The sequence below is a fragment of the Primulina eburnea genome, chromosome 4 (assembly GCF_022965805.1).
Source record: "Primulina eburnea isolate SZY01 chromosome 4, ASM2296580v1, whole genome shotgun sequence".
Lineage (NCBI taxonomy): Eukaryota > Viridiplantae > Streptophyta > Magnoliopsida > Lamiales > Gesneriaceae > Primulina > Primulina eburnea.
In genome coordinates, this window is record NC_133104.1 from 41,092,258 (window position 1) to 41,106,128 (window position 13,871).

A 13,871-nucleotide genomic window follows, 5' to 3' on the forward strand; every position below is an offset into this window, starting at 1 on the left:
GATTGTTTATATGAATAATTGTCTTTATTAGATAGATCTATCGAATCATGATACTTGAGCTGTTATGTAGTTTAAAAAATTTGAGTTACATCATTATCATCGGCTATAGTTATTGATAAAACGATAAATACTTGGTCTTATCATTGATATCAGAACCAATGTCATTAGATAGATTCTTATTGATGACAAGAAGTACAATTATTGAGATATATATTTTTAGGTACGATAATTGTCTTTTCCGGGTAGAGCGATCAAATTGTGGCACTTGAGCTGATATGTGGTTTAAAAGTACGCCATTATCAATAGTTTTAACTTCTAGTAAAGTGTCAAATGCTCGATTCTACAATGATATCCAATTAAAAAGTTAAAAGAAAACATAAAATAGGTAATCAATTGTGTCACTTGTCATCTTATTAACTTCCCAACTACATTTTCTATGCTATTAATTTTCATATTTTTAATATGAATTATAGTTTTCTATCTTTATTTTTAAAATAAATATTATCAGCCACAACAATCAATATTTCATTCTCAATATTAAAAAAAAAACTGACAAATTATGGATACATTCAGTAAAACCTATATAAACTACTCTAAAATAATAAATTATCCTGTCCCTTAATAATATAATAATTTTGCTAAATACCTTACACAATTCTATAATCCAATAAATATAATTATCTAAAATTACACACATAACTAGGACAATTTAGTAAACATACTCACATATAGGGTGAATTATATTTTTTTTATTCAATACAATAAAGATTATTTAATTATGAAAAACAATGAACACCACTTACTTATTTTTTCAAAATTTATATGTATAATGAATTTTATTTTTTATATTAATTTAAAAAATATGATACAAACATTAATAAAATATAAAACTTTTTATGTATTAATTTTATATCTCCCAAGAAAAACTATTAAATTAATAAATTTGACTCGTATAAAAAAAAGAATTTTAAAAAAGTTTTAAATTTTTTTACTTAAAAAATTAATCAAAATAATATACAAAATACTAAAATTAAAACTTTAATTATTGTAGAGCAAATATTAAATTATAAATCAAAAAATTAGAAAAGATATATAAAAATCATTTTCTATTGAGACATATTTACTACAATTTGACATCTTATAATGCGCGAGTTTTTTTTATATATAATTTTCAAACTAAAAGTGGTTAAATTGATGTTTAGGTCTTTTGTGAGGCGGTCTGACGAATCTTTATCTGTGAAACGGATCAACCCTATCAATATTCACAATAAAAAGTAATATTCTTAGCATAAAAAGTAATAATTTTTCATGAATGACCCAAATAAGATATCTGTCTCAAAAATACGATCCGTGAAATCGTCTTACACAAATTTTTTTGTCTAAATTGATACTAAAATCCTGAATAAGATCTATATCAATATATACGAATAACTATCAAAATATTTATCTTATCTTTTACTATTTATTAAAGTTCAAGCCCATATAAAAACTGAATGGTGTCTTGGTCTGTTTTTTGATTGCCCAAAAATGCCCCTGCATCTTCTTTTATTTTCTCCTCATGTTCCTCTCTTCTCCTCTCAAATCCAACGCAGACACGTATCTTCTTCTTTTAATTTCTCCCACGTTTCTCTCAACTCATCTCAAATCCACCTCAGACGTCGGTTTATCTTAAAACATAAAATAGATACTCTGAAATCAACTGTATCGTTTATTTGAAATCAGAAAATCCATATCTCTGATTTTCTGAAACAGAACATCCGAAAATCTTTCATCGTCGTTGCTTCCTCTTACGCTTCCACAACAAACCAACCCCACGCTTCGATTATTTTCCTCACACTACTTAAAGCGGCACATGGCATGGCAACGATTTCCACAAACAATCAGGTAAACCCAATAGCAGCTGCCATTTTCATTTTCTTTCGAAGAATATTCCACACAAATTGTCGTGTGAGTAACTCTTTTACACCGCCATGTTCTCACGATTTACAAATTTTTTTTTCCGTTGATGGAGAGTATTAACATATCCAAATGAATTTTTAATTGATTGTTTTTTCAATATTTTTTCCACATGTTTTTGTACACCCAATTTCTGAATGCATATGATTAATCGTGTTCTGTGTAGAATTATTCATCAATTAACGTATCCAGGTACAAAATTCCATATTTTTTGTCTCGGGAAATTCGATTATTTTGGTTTTAAAAAAAAATTATCGTTGACAGGAGGTAATCACCTCTCACAACGCAAAATGGATGCAGGATCCTATTATTTTTTCCGATTACAAAAAAATCAAATTATCGAAGCCCCAAGATTTTTTTTGGGGGATCGAGTCTATGAATTATTGGAGAAGCAGTAAAGATGATGCATTTGTTGTTTATGTGCATTTTTTTCTTCTGTTTTTCGACGATCTTCGGATTGCAATATAAAAATTGATGCACAAACAGTAGACATTAAAAGCCATATTTAACAGAGTGTGCCCCTCCAATTTGGCCAGTATGTTGTGATTGAATCGGTAGTCATGGCTGGTTGCCATGTACTTTTACAGGATCCTGTTATAAATGGTGGTTAACTTTGCTATCCTCGAATGATGCAATGGAGGAGCGAGGATTATGAAGTTGGGGAGATATCCAAAGCTTAAACTTGCATACGTCTGGTGAAATAAATATACTACAATTTATGATAAGTACCTTTAGAATTTACAAGTGCTCAAATTTGTTGAGATTATTATTTCTTACTACTGTTTTGTCTTGGCACCCTTACCCAATATCTCCATGTTATTTTACTCTGGTCTTGGGATTCAGTAGTTGTGACAGAAAAATCAAAAAGCTTACGAACAGTCAAATATATTGGCAAATAAATGGCGGATCCACGAAGAGGAAACTGTCTTTGATGTGAAGATAGACACGGGTTTGATTCACGATTATCGTCTATTTATTTTTTAAATATTTTCCTCCCTAAATATTTACACGTTTAATTCATATGCAAATGTTGTCTGGATTATATATATATATATATATATATATATATATATATATAATTCAATATAATTAAAGATGAGAGTCTTAGAAAAATTTACCCAGCAGCATTCCTTACATAACTCGGCTGATATATGGCTCTGCTCCTTGAATAGTTATAAATGCATAGAACAATGTAATCTGGTGGGTAACTCTTCACTTTATTTTTTTGATCTCCTTCAGTTCTGAATTGAATCATTTAGATTGACTTTCAAAAGCCTTATTTTGATTAAATTTGTTTTACTTATTAGTTTTAATGCAGATGTTTCCTAAAGCGGATAATTTTAGGTTTGCTTAACTTTTATCACCACGGTTCGATAATTGAGGTAAGTTTTACATTCATTTTATTTCTTTCTTATTTCGAAAACAAAATTTATTCTCGATTAATAAGACATTGCTTCTTTTCCAACATCATTTTTTTATATGATAGATATATTTTGAAGATTTATGTAATTGTAATTAAATCATCAATTTTGTTTGCACCATATCCTGTTTCATACATAAAATCACATGGAATCGTTAACACATCATCACTATTGCAGTAATGAAGGCTCTGCCTCGAACTTACAGTAGTCATAAATTGAGGCAGGAGAGCAGCGATTTCAAATTCACAACAGCCTGAGAGATTACCATTATTTATCATTGTTATATATCTTAAAAAGATAACTTCAAGAACCGAATTGCTAAGCTGACATACCTAGAGACCATATTTCCGCTTTGTAGCCAAAGGGTATATCTACAGTCAGCACGAAAAAAAAAATTACAGATCATGTAAATACAGCTGAATAATATATGGGCAACTGTGTTAGTAAAGCTAAATAATATATGAACTTTCACCAAGCCTATTAATTAACACTAGCCACCGATTCAGATGCGTTGCGTGAATCTTTTCACTGTATTTTTTGATCTCCTTCATTTCTGAATTGAATCATTTAGATTCACTTTCAGAAGTTTTGTTCTGATTAAATTTGTTTTTCTTATGCGTTTTAATGCATATGGTTCCTAAAGTGGACAATTTTTTGTTTGCTAAACTTATATCACTAAAGTTGACACTCTGTTCGATAATTGAGATTGGTGTTACGAAATTTTTATTTCTTTCTTCTTTTGAAATCCAAATTTATGCTCGATAAATCACATTGCTTCTTTTCCAACATCATTTCTTATGTCATACATTGTCATATTATCCCATACTAAAACTAACAAATTTTAAAATTTGTTTTATTATATCTAAGTTTTAACGAATTTATTGTACAAGTAAGATTCAGTGAAATAGTGATCAAACACTACATCTCAACTAGCTACTTTTAAATTTTATTCATATTTCTCTTGCAGGTTGATAAACATTGAAACATGGAATCCGGGAGCTCAAGCGAACATAGACCAAGCAACAATGTCAATAACATGTTTTCTATCCAAAATGATGTCGCAAATCAACAACAGAGGATACAAATTTGAGGTTCTTATATTCAATAAATTTTAGTTCTATGATATTATGATATTTACTGGAAAATCATTTGACAATTTATTTACTTTTTATTACGTTGAAATTTAGCATTATTTCACATGAGATGAATCTGTGGCTTCAAAAAAATAATGTTTCGGTCTCATGTTGTTGTAAGATCATAAATGTTTAATATATTAGCTCAATATATTGATGACACACGCAACGTGTGTGCCTATATCATGTAAGATAACAAATTGAGTTTGACAAATTTATTTAAGCTTTGGAATCCATTGTCTTTCATGATTCAAGTACAAAATGTTTTGGTGTCATGATGTTGTAATATCATGAATCTTTTACTATATTAACCTCATATATTCATGACACACGCAACGCGTGTGCCTCGGTTGCTAGTTTTCTATTATGTTATCTCATATTGACAATTTTAAGAGCTTAAAATGTACGTTCTAATGTTATAATGGACCCTAAAATAGTTAAATTGGTCTAATTAATATATCCGTAGTATACTAATTTATTATGTTTTCATGTTATCAATAGTGGATATAATTTTAAAAAAAATAGCTAGCAAACTTAATTAAGATTAGTTACTCTGCACATGTAATACGTGTGTACAATTTTTTTTTCCATTATCGATGGATTAAAGTGAAATTTGACAAATTATGGATGAACTAAATTGATATTTGAACGGTTGAAATAAAAAAAATAAAAATAAAAGTGTGTGTTGAAATAAAAAAAAAACAAAAGTATAATATTAGTATCATATAAGGGTAAAATTGTAAAAAAAGTTGGTGTCCTTTCTAGGTAGTTATTATCATGTTCTCACACTTAAATAATACTAGTTACTATGCACACGCGATGCGTGTGTGTACAATCTTTTTTATCATTATCGATGGACTAAAGTGAAACTGGATAAACTATGGAGGGACTAAATTGATATTTGAATTATTGAAATAAAAATAAATAAAATGTGTGTTGAAATTTAAAAAAAAAATAAAAAAACGGACTAAAGTGAAATTTGACAAATTATGGTGGGACTAAATTGATATTTGAATTGTTGAAATAAAAATAAATAAAAATAAAATGTGTGTTGAAATTTAAAAAAAAAACAAACAAAAGTGTAATATTAGTAATATATAAGGATAAAATTGGAAGAAAAACTTGGTGTCCTCTCTAGGTAGTAATTATGATGTGCTCATACTTAATATAATAGTATAGATAGTATAGAGATATAGATAATATGAATTTTCTTATAAATTGATCATAAAGCGTTCACGAGTATCTCATAAATAAATTAGGATTCATGTTTTTTAAATAAAGAATGAGCAAAAAAATATAAAAATTATCACAAAAAGTTAATATGAGATCGTCTGACGCATCGATTTTATTAAACAGATGTCTAACTCGATCCGATTTATGGAAAAAGTATTAAATTTTATGTTAAAAATATTATTTTTCATTTTAAAGATAGATCGAATTGACTCATATCACGAAAATTAAATACATGAATTCGTCTCGCAAAACATCTCAAAGACAATTATTAGAAAAATGAGCTGGAATGGACACTGTTCCAATGGATGTAATGGGTACGTGGGACGATAAGATCAAAGGATAAAACTGATGCCAGCCAACAAGAAAAGGCGAGATATTTTCAGTATTCCCAACTAAAAAAAGAGCAAGAAAAGGACCTTGTGCTCTTATTATTCAGCATTAAACCTCCTATCTACCCGTGGACATTCGGCATCCAACATCACCGTACACTTTTTCGCACTTTATCCCAAATATCACAGACATCCTTCTTCTCTGCTGCTGCACTTTGTTTCCAATTGTTCACTCGTGGGTACATTGATGTGTAATCTGTCTGCGGGCTTCATGGTTCGGATTTATCTACATTATTGGCTGTAAGAAACACCCTCAGACTCTATTAATTCTCGATTCTCTGGTTATGGTTTTGTCTTCGGGGTCAAAGTATCGTATGTTTTGTTTTATCTCGTGTAACCATGATCAGCTGTCTATGAAGTTTTGTCCTTTTAATTCTATGGTATTATTTTGTTCAATATAAATCTGAAAATTGCGAATTCGTGAGTTGTTTGAGAAGTTAGTAGCAAGAAAATAAATTCACTCGATTTTATGGTTTCTTGATGTGGTAAATTACGTCGTGGGTTGGAAGTTTATAGCTTTTGCCATTGGGCTGTTGTATTGAGAGATTTTGTTGGCTTGTGATATTGATGCCCTATTCCTGCAGACGATGAAGATGCTCAAGTTTTGGTTTTGCGCGGTGTTTGGTCCATTTGGTTATTAATTGTTCTCGTTAAGCAAGCTTGCAGAGTGGAGAGTCACTGAGTTGGAAGAATATGGGTCAATTTTGTGATTTCTGCAGGGAGCAAAGATCTATGGTTTATTGTAGGTCTGATGCTGCCTTCTTGTGTTTATCCTGCGATCGTTTGGTTCATTCCGCCAATGCACTTTCTAGGCGCCATTCGAGGACCCTTGTTTGTGAACGATGCAATTTTCATCCTGCAGTAGTAAGGTGTATTGAGGAGATGATTTCACTTTGTCAAAACTGCAATTGGTCTAGCCATACTACCCCGGAATCTAGTACAGAGCACAAAAGGCAGACGATCAATTGTTATTCGGGATGTCCTTCTGCAGACGAGCTATCAAGGATTTGGTCCTTCTTTTCCATCGAATTTTCATGTTCCAACCCCAAAGAAGGCTCGTTGAGTCTTGAAAAAGAAGATCAAAACCTCTCTCCTTGTCCATCATTGCCGTTAGATCATACAGAAGAGGCTGCTATGGATCCCATGGCTTCTGATATTGACCAATTTTGTGGAAGTGGATATTCGGATCCTCTTAATGAGAAGGTAACCTGAGATTTTCCGAAATCGTATTTCCTTTTTATTCTTAAGTTCAACATTCCATGTATGAAAATTGGAGGCTTAATGTCAAGTTCATCAGCAGCATTGTGGGGGGAAAGGTCCCTTATTCGACTCATTTCATTAAAGGTTACGTCTAAATCTTTAATTCTTTTCCCCTTTCAATTGGAAAATATCTTTATCCCCATAGATATTTTGGCAATACCGATTCTTCATTTCTCAGTAAGGCAAGACAATGTTCAAGTGTCGTTTGTCTTTCTTTTGTTTTTCTGAAACACTTGGATACTAGATTATTTATACGGATCAGTAGTGTTACTATCTTCGCTTCTATTTTGCAAAAAGAGATCTTCCGGTCTAAAAATGCATAAAATAATAGGTCCAATTCCCCTGCATTCATGCTGTTTTGGCTGTTTGTTGGTCGATGGGAGAGGAATTCCGAGAAGGTACGCAACTAATCCTTGGTTCCATTTTAACTGACTAGAAGGTATGCATCCTTGCTCCATTTTCAGCTTAAATACTGGCAGTTTTGGTGCAACTGCCAGTCTTTTAGAACCTTTTTTGGGTAAAAATTTGATAGAGGCACAAAAGGATAGCATGACTACAGACTGAATCTAATTGTTCTTCATTTATGATAATTGCTGGCTAGGTACTGACTTTGTTCAAGTGTCTAGTGTTTAAATCAGCACAATACTCCGATTGATAACAACTGCCTAATGTTTCCAAGTTTGGAAAAAAATATACGAGTCTGAGTTATGGTAATTGCGTAGGAACCAACTGATTCTTGATAATATTGCTCGCAATGGCGAGAAATGAAGTGTTAACATTTAGAAAATATAGCTAATGAGTTCAAAATGCTTGCAAAAAAATCAGAGACCAGTCTATAAGATGTCCTGCAGCTCTAAAAATAACAACCCTTGTATCACAAATCGACAGCTAGCTTGAGGGACCCCTGGAGTTGTCTGACAGTGAAGGGGAGTCCAACAGGATGTACTCTCCTCGAGAAAGGGGGGAATATTAATTGATTTTACGCTTGTCTTTATGCATTAAGTTTGCCAAAATCGTTTCTCTCGATTTACACAGAAGAATATAACGTGTTAGTTCGGAAAGTGAAGAATTATCCAGGGTTTAAGTTCAAGTATTTAAGATTTTTTAGCTTAAGTTTATATTCGAATGATATCAGACTTTGAATGTAATGGGCTGAGCCGATGATGTAGGCAAGTTCATCGAGAATAAAACATCTTGGATCGTTGCATGATGATATTCTCCATGAAGACTTCAACAACTCAGATATTGACTTGAGTTTGGATAACTTTGGCATTCTTTTTGGTGAATCTTTTGGTGAAGCACAACCATTTTTTGAAAATGGAGGAATGGATAGCTTGTTCGAAATTGGAAACATTCTTGATACTGAATTTGATGCAGAGAGTATACATGTTGCAAAGGTTTGCCCTTGTCATCTCTTATTTTTCCATATGACCTTTCTCCCTCTAGACCTTTTCTGTTTTCTTTTTTTGACACACATTTTCGTGTTATTATTAATTTGTTGAAATATTTTAGGGCTCAGACAGAAAGAGTAAAAGAATGCTGCAGGCATGCGAGTTCTATTCTAATCTTGTCACAAGCTGCAAATCTGACCCAAATATTTGCTTCCCCAGAGCAGCACCAGCACCAGCACCAGCACCAGCACCATCTACTATCTCGCTTTCTTTTTCGGGTTTTATCAATGAGAGTAGCACTGGAGATCTCCAAGAATATGGGTTGTCATCAATCCGATCAATAGAGGGCAACCCATTTGATATCCCTTGTGCTGAAAATCAGTTCTCGTCGGCTACACGAAATTGTGCAGTTTTGAGATATAAAGAGAAGAAGAAATCGCGCAGGTATGTAAAAATTGTTGGAAACTGTAAGTTTGGTGTGAGAACCAAGTATAATGCCGTTGAAAACTTGTTAACAGGTTTGATAAAAAGATAAGGTATGTCTCACGCAAGGCGAGAGCAGATTCTAGGATGCGTGTGAAGGGACGTTTTGTCAAGACGGGTGATCCATATGATTTTGATCCTTCACACCTGACAAGAAGCCAATGAATGTACATTACTTGAAACGACGCGTTGTAAAACGAGAAATCTGGAGGTTTTGGACGCTAGCTTTTACTTTGTGGTGGTGGATTCTTGTGTACTGTACTCGTTTTTTCTTGTATATTTGTATGGCCGCAATTATCCTCCCATATAGACTTTGCATTTTCTGTACAAATGTTAGATACATATGCTGTAACATTTGTTTTTCTTTTGCGCAATCAGCTTGTTAAATTTTTTAACTTTGGATGCCAACATTGCAATAGCTAATGTTGAGTTGAAAGTCATTTTGTATTTTGGTGATAATGTAGTATGAATTTTGACCAGATTCTTTTGTTTTATTGTGTTCCTGCTGTCTTTTGCGTCCTTTTTCTTGAGTTTGCTTGAGCAATTGCAGCAGTTCTCTCTAGTTTTTGCCCTACGTTTGGCCTCTGACTCCTCTTACTCGGAGCTTGCTTCTGAGAGTTAGTGGTACAGCTATTATCCTGATTCTTACCTGGTTTTACTTTAAAAATAGAAATAAAAATCAAGTATATAAAATTGAAGAATGAAAAATAAATAAATAAGTATAGTTGAAAAAAAAGTTTGTATAATGTGCATCCTTACTATATAATAAATCAAGAAATGATATACAATATTACAGAAAGCTTGTCAAATCAACTTTATATGCGCGCACAAATTGATTATATTGTAATTTTTAGCAAAAATATATATTACTTCGAGAAATTACAACTTGTGTGCTTTGTTGGCAGTCTTTTTATTCAGTATGAGAAATGGAAGAGCGGAGAGGAATAAATCGTCCAGTTTTAGATGGTACAATTTATTCTCAATATGGTTTCAGGGAAACTACCGGCTTCAGAATATTTTACACTTGATATTCTTCAATAAAGAATTTGAAAACACAAAAGGCTGCCTCCATGAGAAAGTAGAATCCCAGTGTATACAGAGCAGCCATGATATAGAAATTCAAGATACACAGAGCAGCCATGATATAGAAATTCAAGAAAGTGAGATGAATTCTCAATGGTCTTACATGTATATACCAAGTATGAAAAGTAACAACCAAACTGAAGGTTGCACATATAGGGGCACATGACAGAAGAGAACATGTAAAATAAGGTACAACAAAACTTTCCATTACGGAAGGAGATCATATGGCGGCCGTGGAATAATAACTTTTGCCCTTCGAGTGGAATCATCACATTCCGCCTATCCAAACAGATCATCACCATTATCATTGTCATTGTTGCCAAGGTCACTTTCAGATTTACTAGGAGACACTTCTCTACCACCAGATCCCGAAGATGTGTGCGCCCAAGAAGAACCAACTTTGAAACCAAATGATTCTCCGTAAAGATCCTTATAGATTCCACCATTCTTCGCAGGGGCAACCTTGACCTTGTTCAAAACTAGTTGAAGTTTCTCTGTCACTCCTTTTTTATGGGAATTAGACTCCTTCACAGAGGTTTGTTGTTCTTTTCCTTTCGGTATTACAGTTGTCTGTACAAGAGATTCATATTTCCCAACAAGACTGCCTTCTTTTACGCCAACAGGACCAGGTTCTGTCTCCACCTCAGCTCCATCGGAATACCAACTATTTCGACCAGCTCAGGCCCCAACCTGATCCTTAAATGTAACTCTTGTTCTTCTGATTCTCTTACGCGGTCTCTACATTATCTGGTTTCCATCCTCTGTACCTGATGAGCTGATTGCTCCTGGAGATTTTGAAATTATATCAAGTTTTCTCATCCCATATGTGTTATAAGCCAAAGCTGCATCTTCATCAGAGGCATCTGGAGGCGGAGGCGGAGGCGGAGGCGGAGGCAAAGCAATCTCTGTAGGTTGTGGGGGGTGATGGGAAAAGAGCAGCATTATTCTTCCTCAAAATGTAAGTTCTAGTTGAAGCAGCAAATCGGAGGGACTGCCCAACCTCGAGCTCAACGGGAGAATCTTTGGTCAATCTCTCATTTGCGACAAATGTACCATGAGCAGATCCTAAATCAATCACGTATACACTGTAAGAAAGATATGCAAGCCAGTTAGTGCATATGATATGGAAAATGCTTCAAATAGTCAATGAAGCTTAACTGATATATAGGCATTCTACCCAGAATTATGAATTTGATCATACTTTGCCCACATATTACATGGAGAAGTGATGTTATACAGCATTGCAGTGGCAAAGTATTCTAGTGTGTCATGATAAATCAAATGAAAAGAACACCATTAGCATGAACATTTTAAGCCCAAAACTCTGTGCCCATCAGCAGCAACATATTGCATAATAAATGATCCATGATGAATAGCTAAACCAAAGAAACTAAGCCTCACAAACACCTTCTCATCCCAAGCCACTTTCTTTCAACTTCAGTATTTTAACCCAGAAAGTAATCATTCACATAAGTTTACCTACCAAGCAAATACAGACTGTGATATGAATCCTCTAACGCAAGAAAAGCAAACACGATTAATTGATATCGCGCCCTCAATTCAACGACAATTTAGGATCCCTGTTGTGTTGTCCCGTCCTTTTGAATCAAGTAATTGCGCGACCTCGTTTTTGACAATCCATGCAAGAACGAACGACAAACGCCACAAAGTATAAATTTTAATAAGTTTGATTTTGAACAAAGCAAAAGCTTTTATTGTTTTAGAGAAAAACTCAAGAACAGTGTATTCAATCAATGAATAATCTGAATTGTGTTGAAAAATCCGTGCAAAATATTTTTACATACTCATAAGATATCAATATCTAGTTACCAAAATAATTATGACTCTAAACTAGGAAACAAGGATTTTTCCCGCGGGTCTTCGCGTTCGGGCGGTACGATGTGACCGCTCGGGCGCGAGGTGTTCTGGAAATCATCTCTTAGATAGTAAGCGTGGCGCTCGGACGGTAAGATTTGGTCGTTTGGGCACTGAGGTTTCTGGACTCCTCATCATTTATCACTTGAATAATGTTCCTATGACTACCAAACTTAGTCCCATACATCAGGAACCCTTCGGCACTTTGCGTCTTGCTTGTAAGCCCTTCTTGATTGCTCGTGAGTCCATGTAGTGCCTCCTTGAATCTCTTTAGTCGTCCTCTCATGATTGATCCCTCTGGCAACTCTAAAGGATCCCATACACTAAAAGGTCTCATACATTCCTTGGAGCTTGACCATCCGTGATCGCATCATATTGTCTAAATAGAGCATTTGCAAGCCTATTTGAGATTCGGGACCTTAATTCTGATAAGAAAAATACACTTCAACCACAAAGGAAAAAATATAAAGAACATGAATAGAGTATCAAAACGGTGACATAGTAGATATCAAACCATCCATCTTTGTGAGGGATGGCAGCTGCATGTTGGCGTGAGACAGACAGATGGTCAAGCACAAAATCATAAGCATGAAATTGCCTACCAAATATATTCCTCCGTTTGTCCAATTTAATCACATCCAAAATTTCCTGATCCTTCATGACATCAAGATAATAAACACCAGGGCGAGGCTCAATTGCCCAATCGGGAGGTTGCCAGGTTGACTGACCCCCTCCAATCTGGGTCAGTAGTTGAGTGGGCACAGCAGTTGGCAGATCATCTGAAGTTGTAGCATTTTGCAGTGTTTTATGTTGGCTTAAGTATTGGTTTTGTGCGTATGAAACTTTTGGGTGAATTGTTGAAGCTGCAGATGGCTGACTAGCTGCTTTGTGGTTGAAGTTGGAGTGACTGAGAAAGGTTCCAAAGACACCGCTTTCTTGAAACTATCAAGACCCGCTCTTCCATGCATAGTTTATGGACTGTATTGCTCATACAAATCCTCTTGTAACACCAACAAGGAATTAAAACTCTTGTAACACCAACAAGGAATTAAAAAGAGACCACCTCGTAACACCACTCTTTTAACCTAAAGAAAACCAACCACGAAACTCTCTTGCTCTCTTTTAACTTCACCCCCTGCCAAAAACCCAACTCCCACTGAGAACAAAAACTCATATAGGAGTAACCAGAACACCAATGTCAAATAGCATAAATGCTCGAACAAACGCCAGTACACCGGATACTCAGCAATCAACTAACACAACTTGAAAATCAGTAGGTAAACAAGCAAAAATTGTTATTATTCATTAATAAAACCCAGCTTCGCTCAAACATTAGCATTTCCAAACGACAATGCAACTATGCAAGTGTATGAAACAGTTCAACCCACAACAAAAAAGGTCGTTCATCGGAGAAATTAAACAATAACAATAATACAAGCAACATGATCAAAGAAAATGGCATTTAAATCAGTGATCACCAATTTATAATCACTCCATCTTCCAAAATTGGGGCACAAAAAGATCGTTACAGAAAACGGGGATTTACACTTACCTCTTTGTAAAAACTTACATAATCTCCCATTTATGGATTTACAGAAAATATCAAAAAAAAGAAGGAAAAACTCGATACTAAGTGAAGCGAATACA

At 34.0% G+C, this 13,871-nt stretch overlaps 1 protein-coding gene, 1 long non-coding RNA gene and 1 pseudogene across 3 annotated transcripts; 2 read left to right on the forward strand and 1 right to left on the reverse strand.

Annotated features, from left to right (window-relative positions):
* The first annotated feature begins 1,744 nt into the window (after window positions 1-1,744).
* On the forward strand, window positions 1,745-4,455 carry LOC140829891 (uncharacterized). Its single transcript, XR_012117572.1, has 4 exons — window positions 1,745-1,884; window positions 2,544-2,905; window positions 3,264-3,338; window positions 4,345-4,455. It is a non-coding gene; the product is annotated as an uncharacterized lncRNA (long non-coding RNA).
* A 1,679-nt stretch (window positions 4,456-6,134) lies between these two features.
* LOC140828999 (zinc finger protein CONSTANS-LIKE 10-like) lies at window positions 6,135-9,760 on the forward strand. Of its 2 annotated transcripts, none has more exons than XM_073191926.1 (5): window positions 6,135-6,419; window positions 6,717-7,335; window positions 8,562-8,789; window positions 8,905-9,227; window positions 9,302-9,760. In XM_073191926.1, the coding sequence occupies exons 2-5, from the start codon at window positions 6,826-6,828 to the stop codon at window positions 9,429-9,431; spliced, it is 1,191 nt and encodes a 396-aa protein (XP_073048027.1). In that variant the 5' UTR covers window positions 6,135-6,419; window positions 6,717-6,825; the 3' UTR covers window positions 9,432-9,760. The 2 variants fall into 2 exon arrangements, with proteins under 2 accessions (XP_073048027.1, XP_073048025.1); XM_073191924.1 differs by having other exon boundaries at window positions 6,135-6,372.
* A 634-nt stretch (window positions 9,761-10,394) lies between these two features.
* Window positions 10,395-13,769, reverse strand: LOC140828998 (protein phosphatase 1 regulatory inhibitor subunit PPP1R8 homolog; annotated as a pseudogene).
* Window positions 13,770-13,871: the final 102 nt, after the last annotated feature.

Coding starts and splice junctions, on each gene's coding strand:
- LOC140828999 (XM_073191926.1), top strand. CDS start 6,826: ATGGGTCAATTTTGTGATTTCTGCAGGGAGCAAAGATCTATGGTTTAT. Junction 8,790..8,904: donor AGAGTATACATGTTGCAAAG/GTTTGCCCTTGT, acceptor GAAATATTTTAG/GGCTCAGACAGAAAGAGTAA. Junction 9,228..9,301: donor GAGAAGAAGAAATCGCGCAG/GTATGTAAAAAT, acceptor ACTTGTTAACAG/GTTTGATAAAAAGATAAGGT.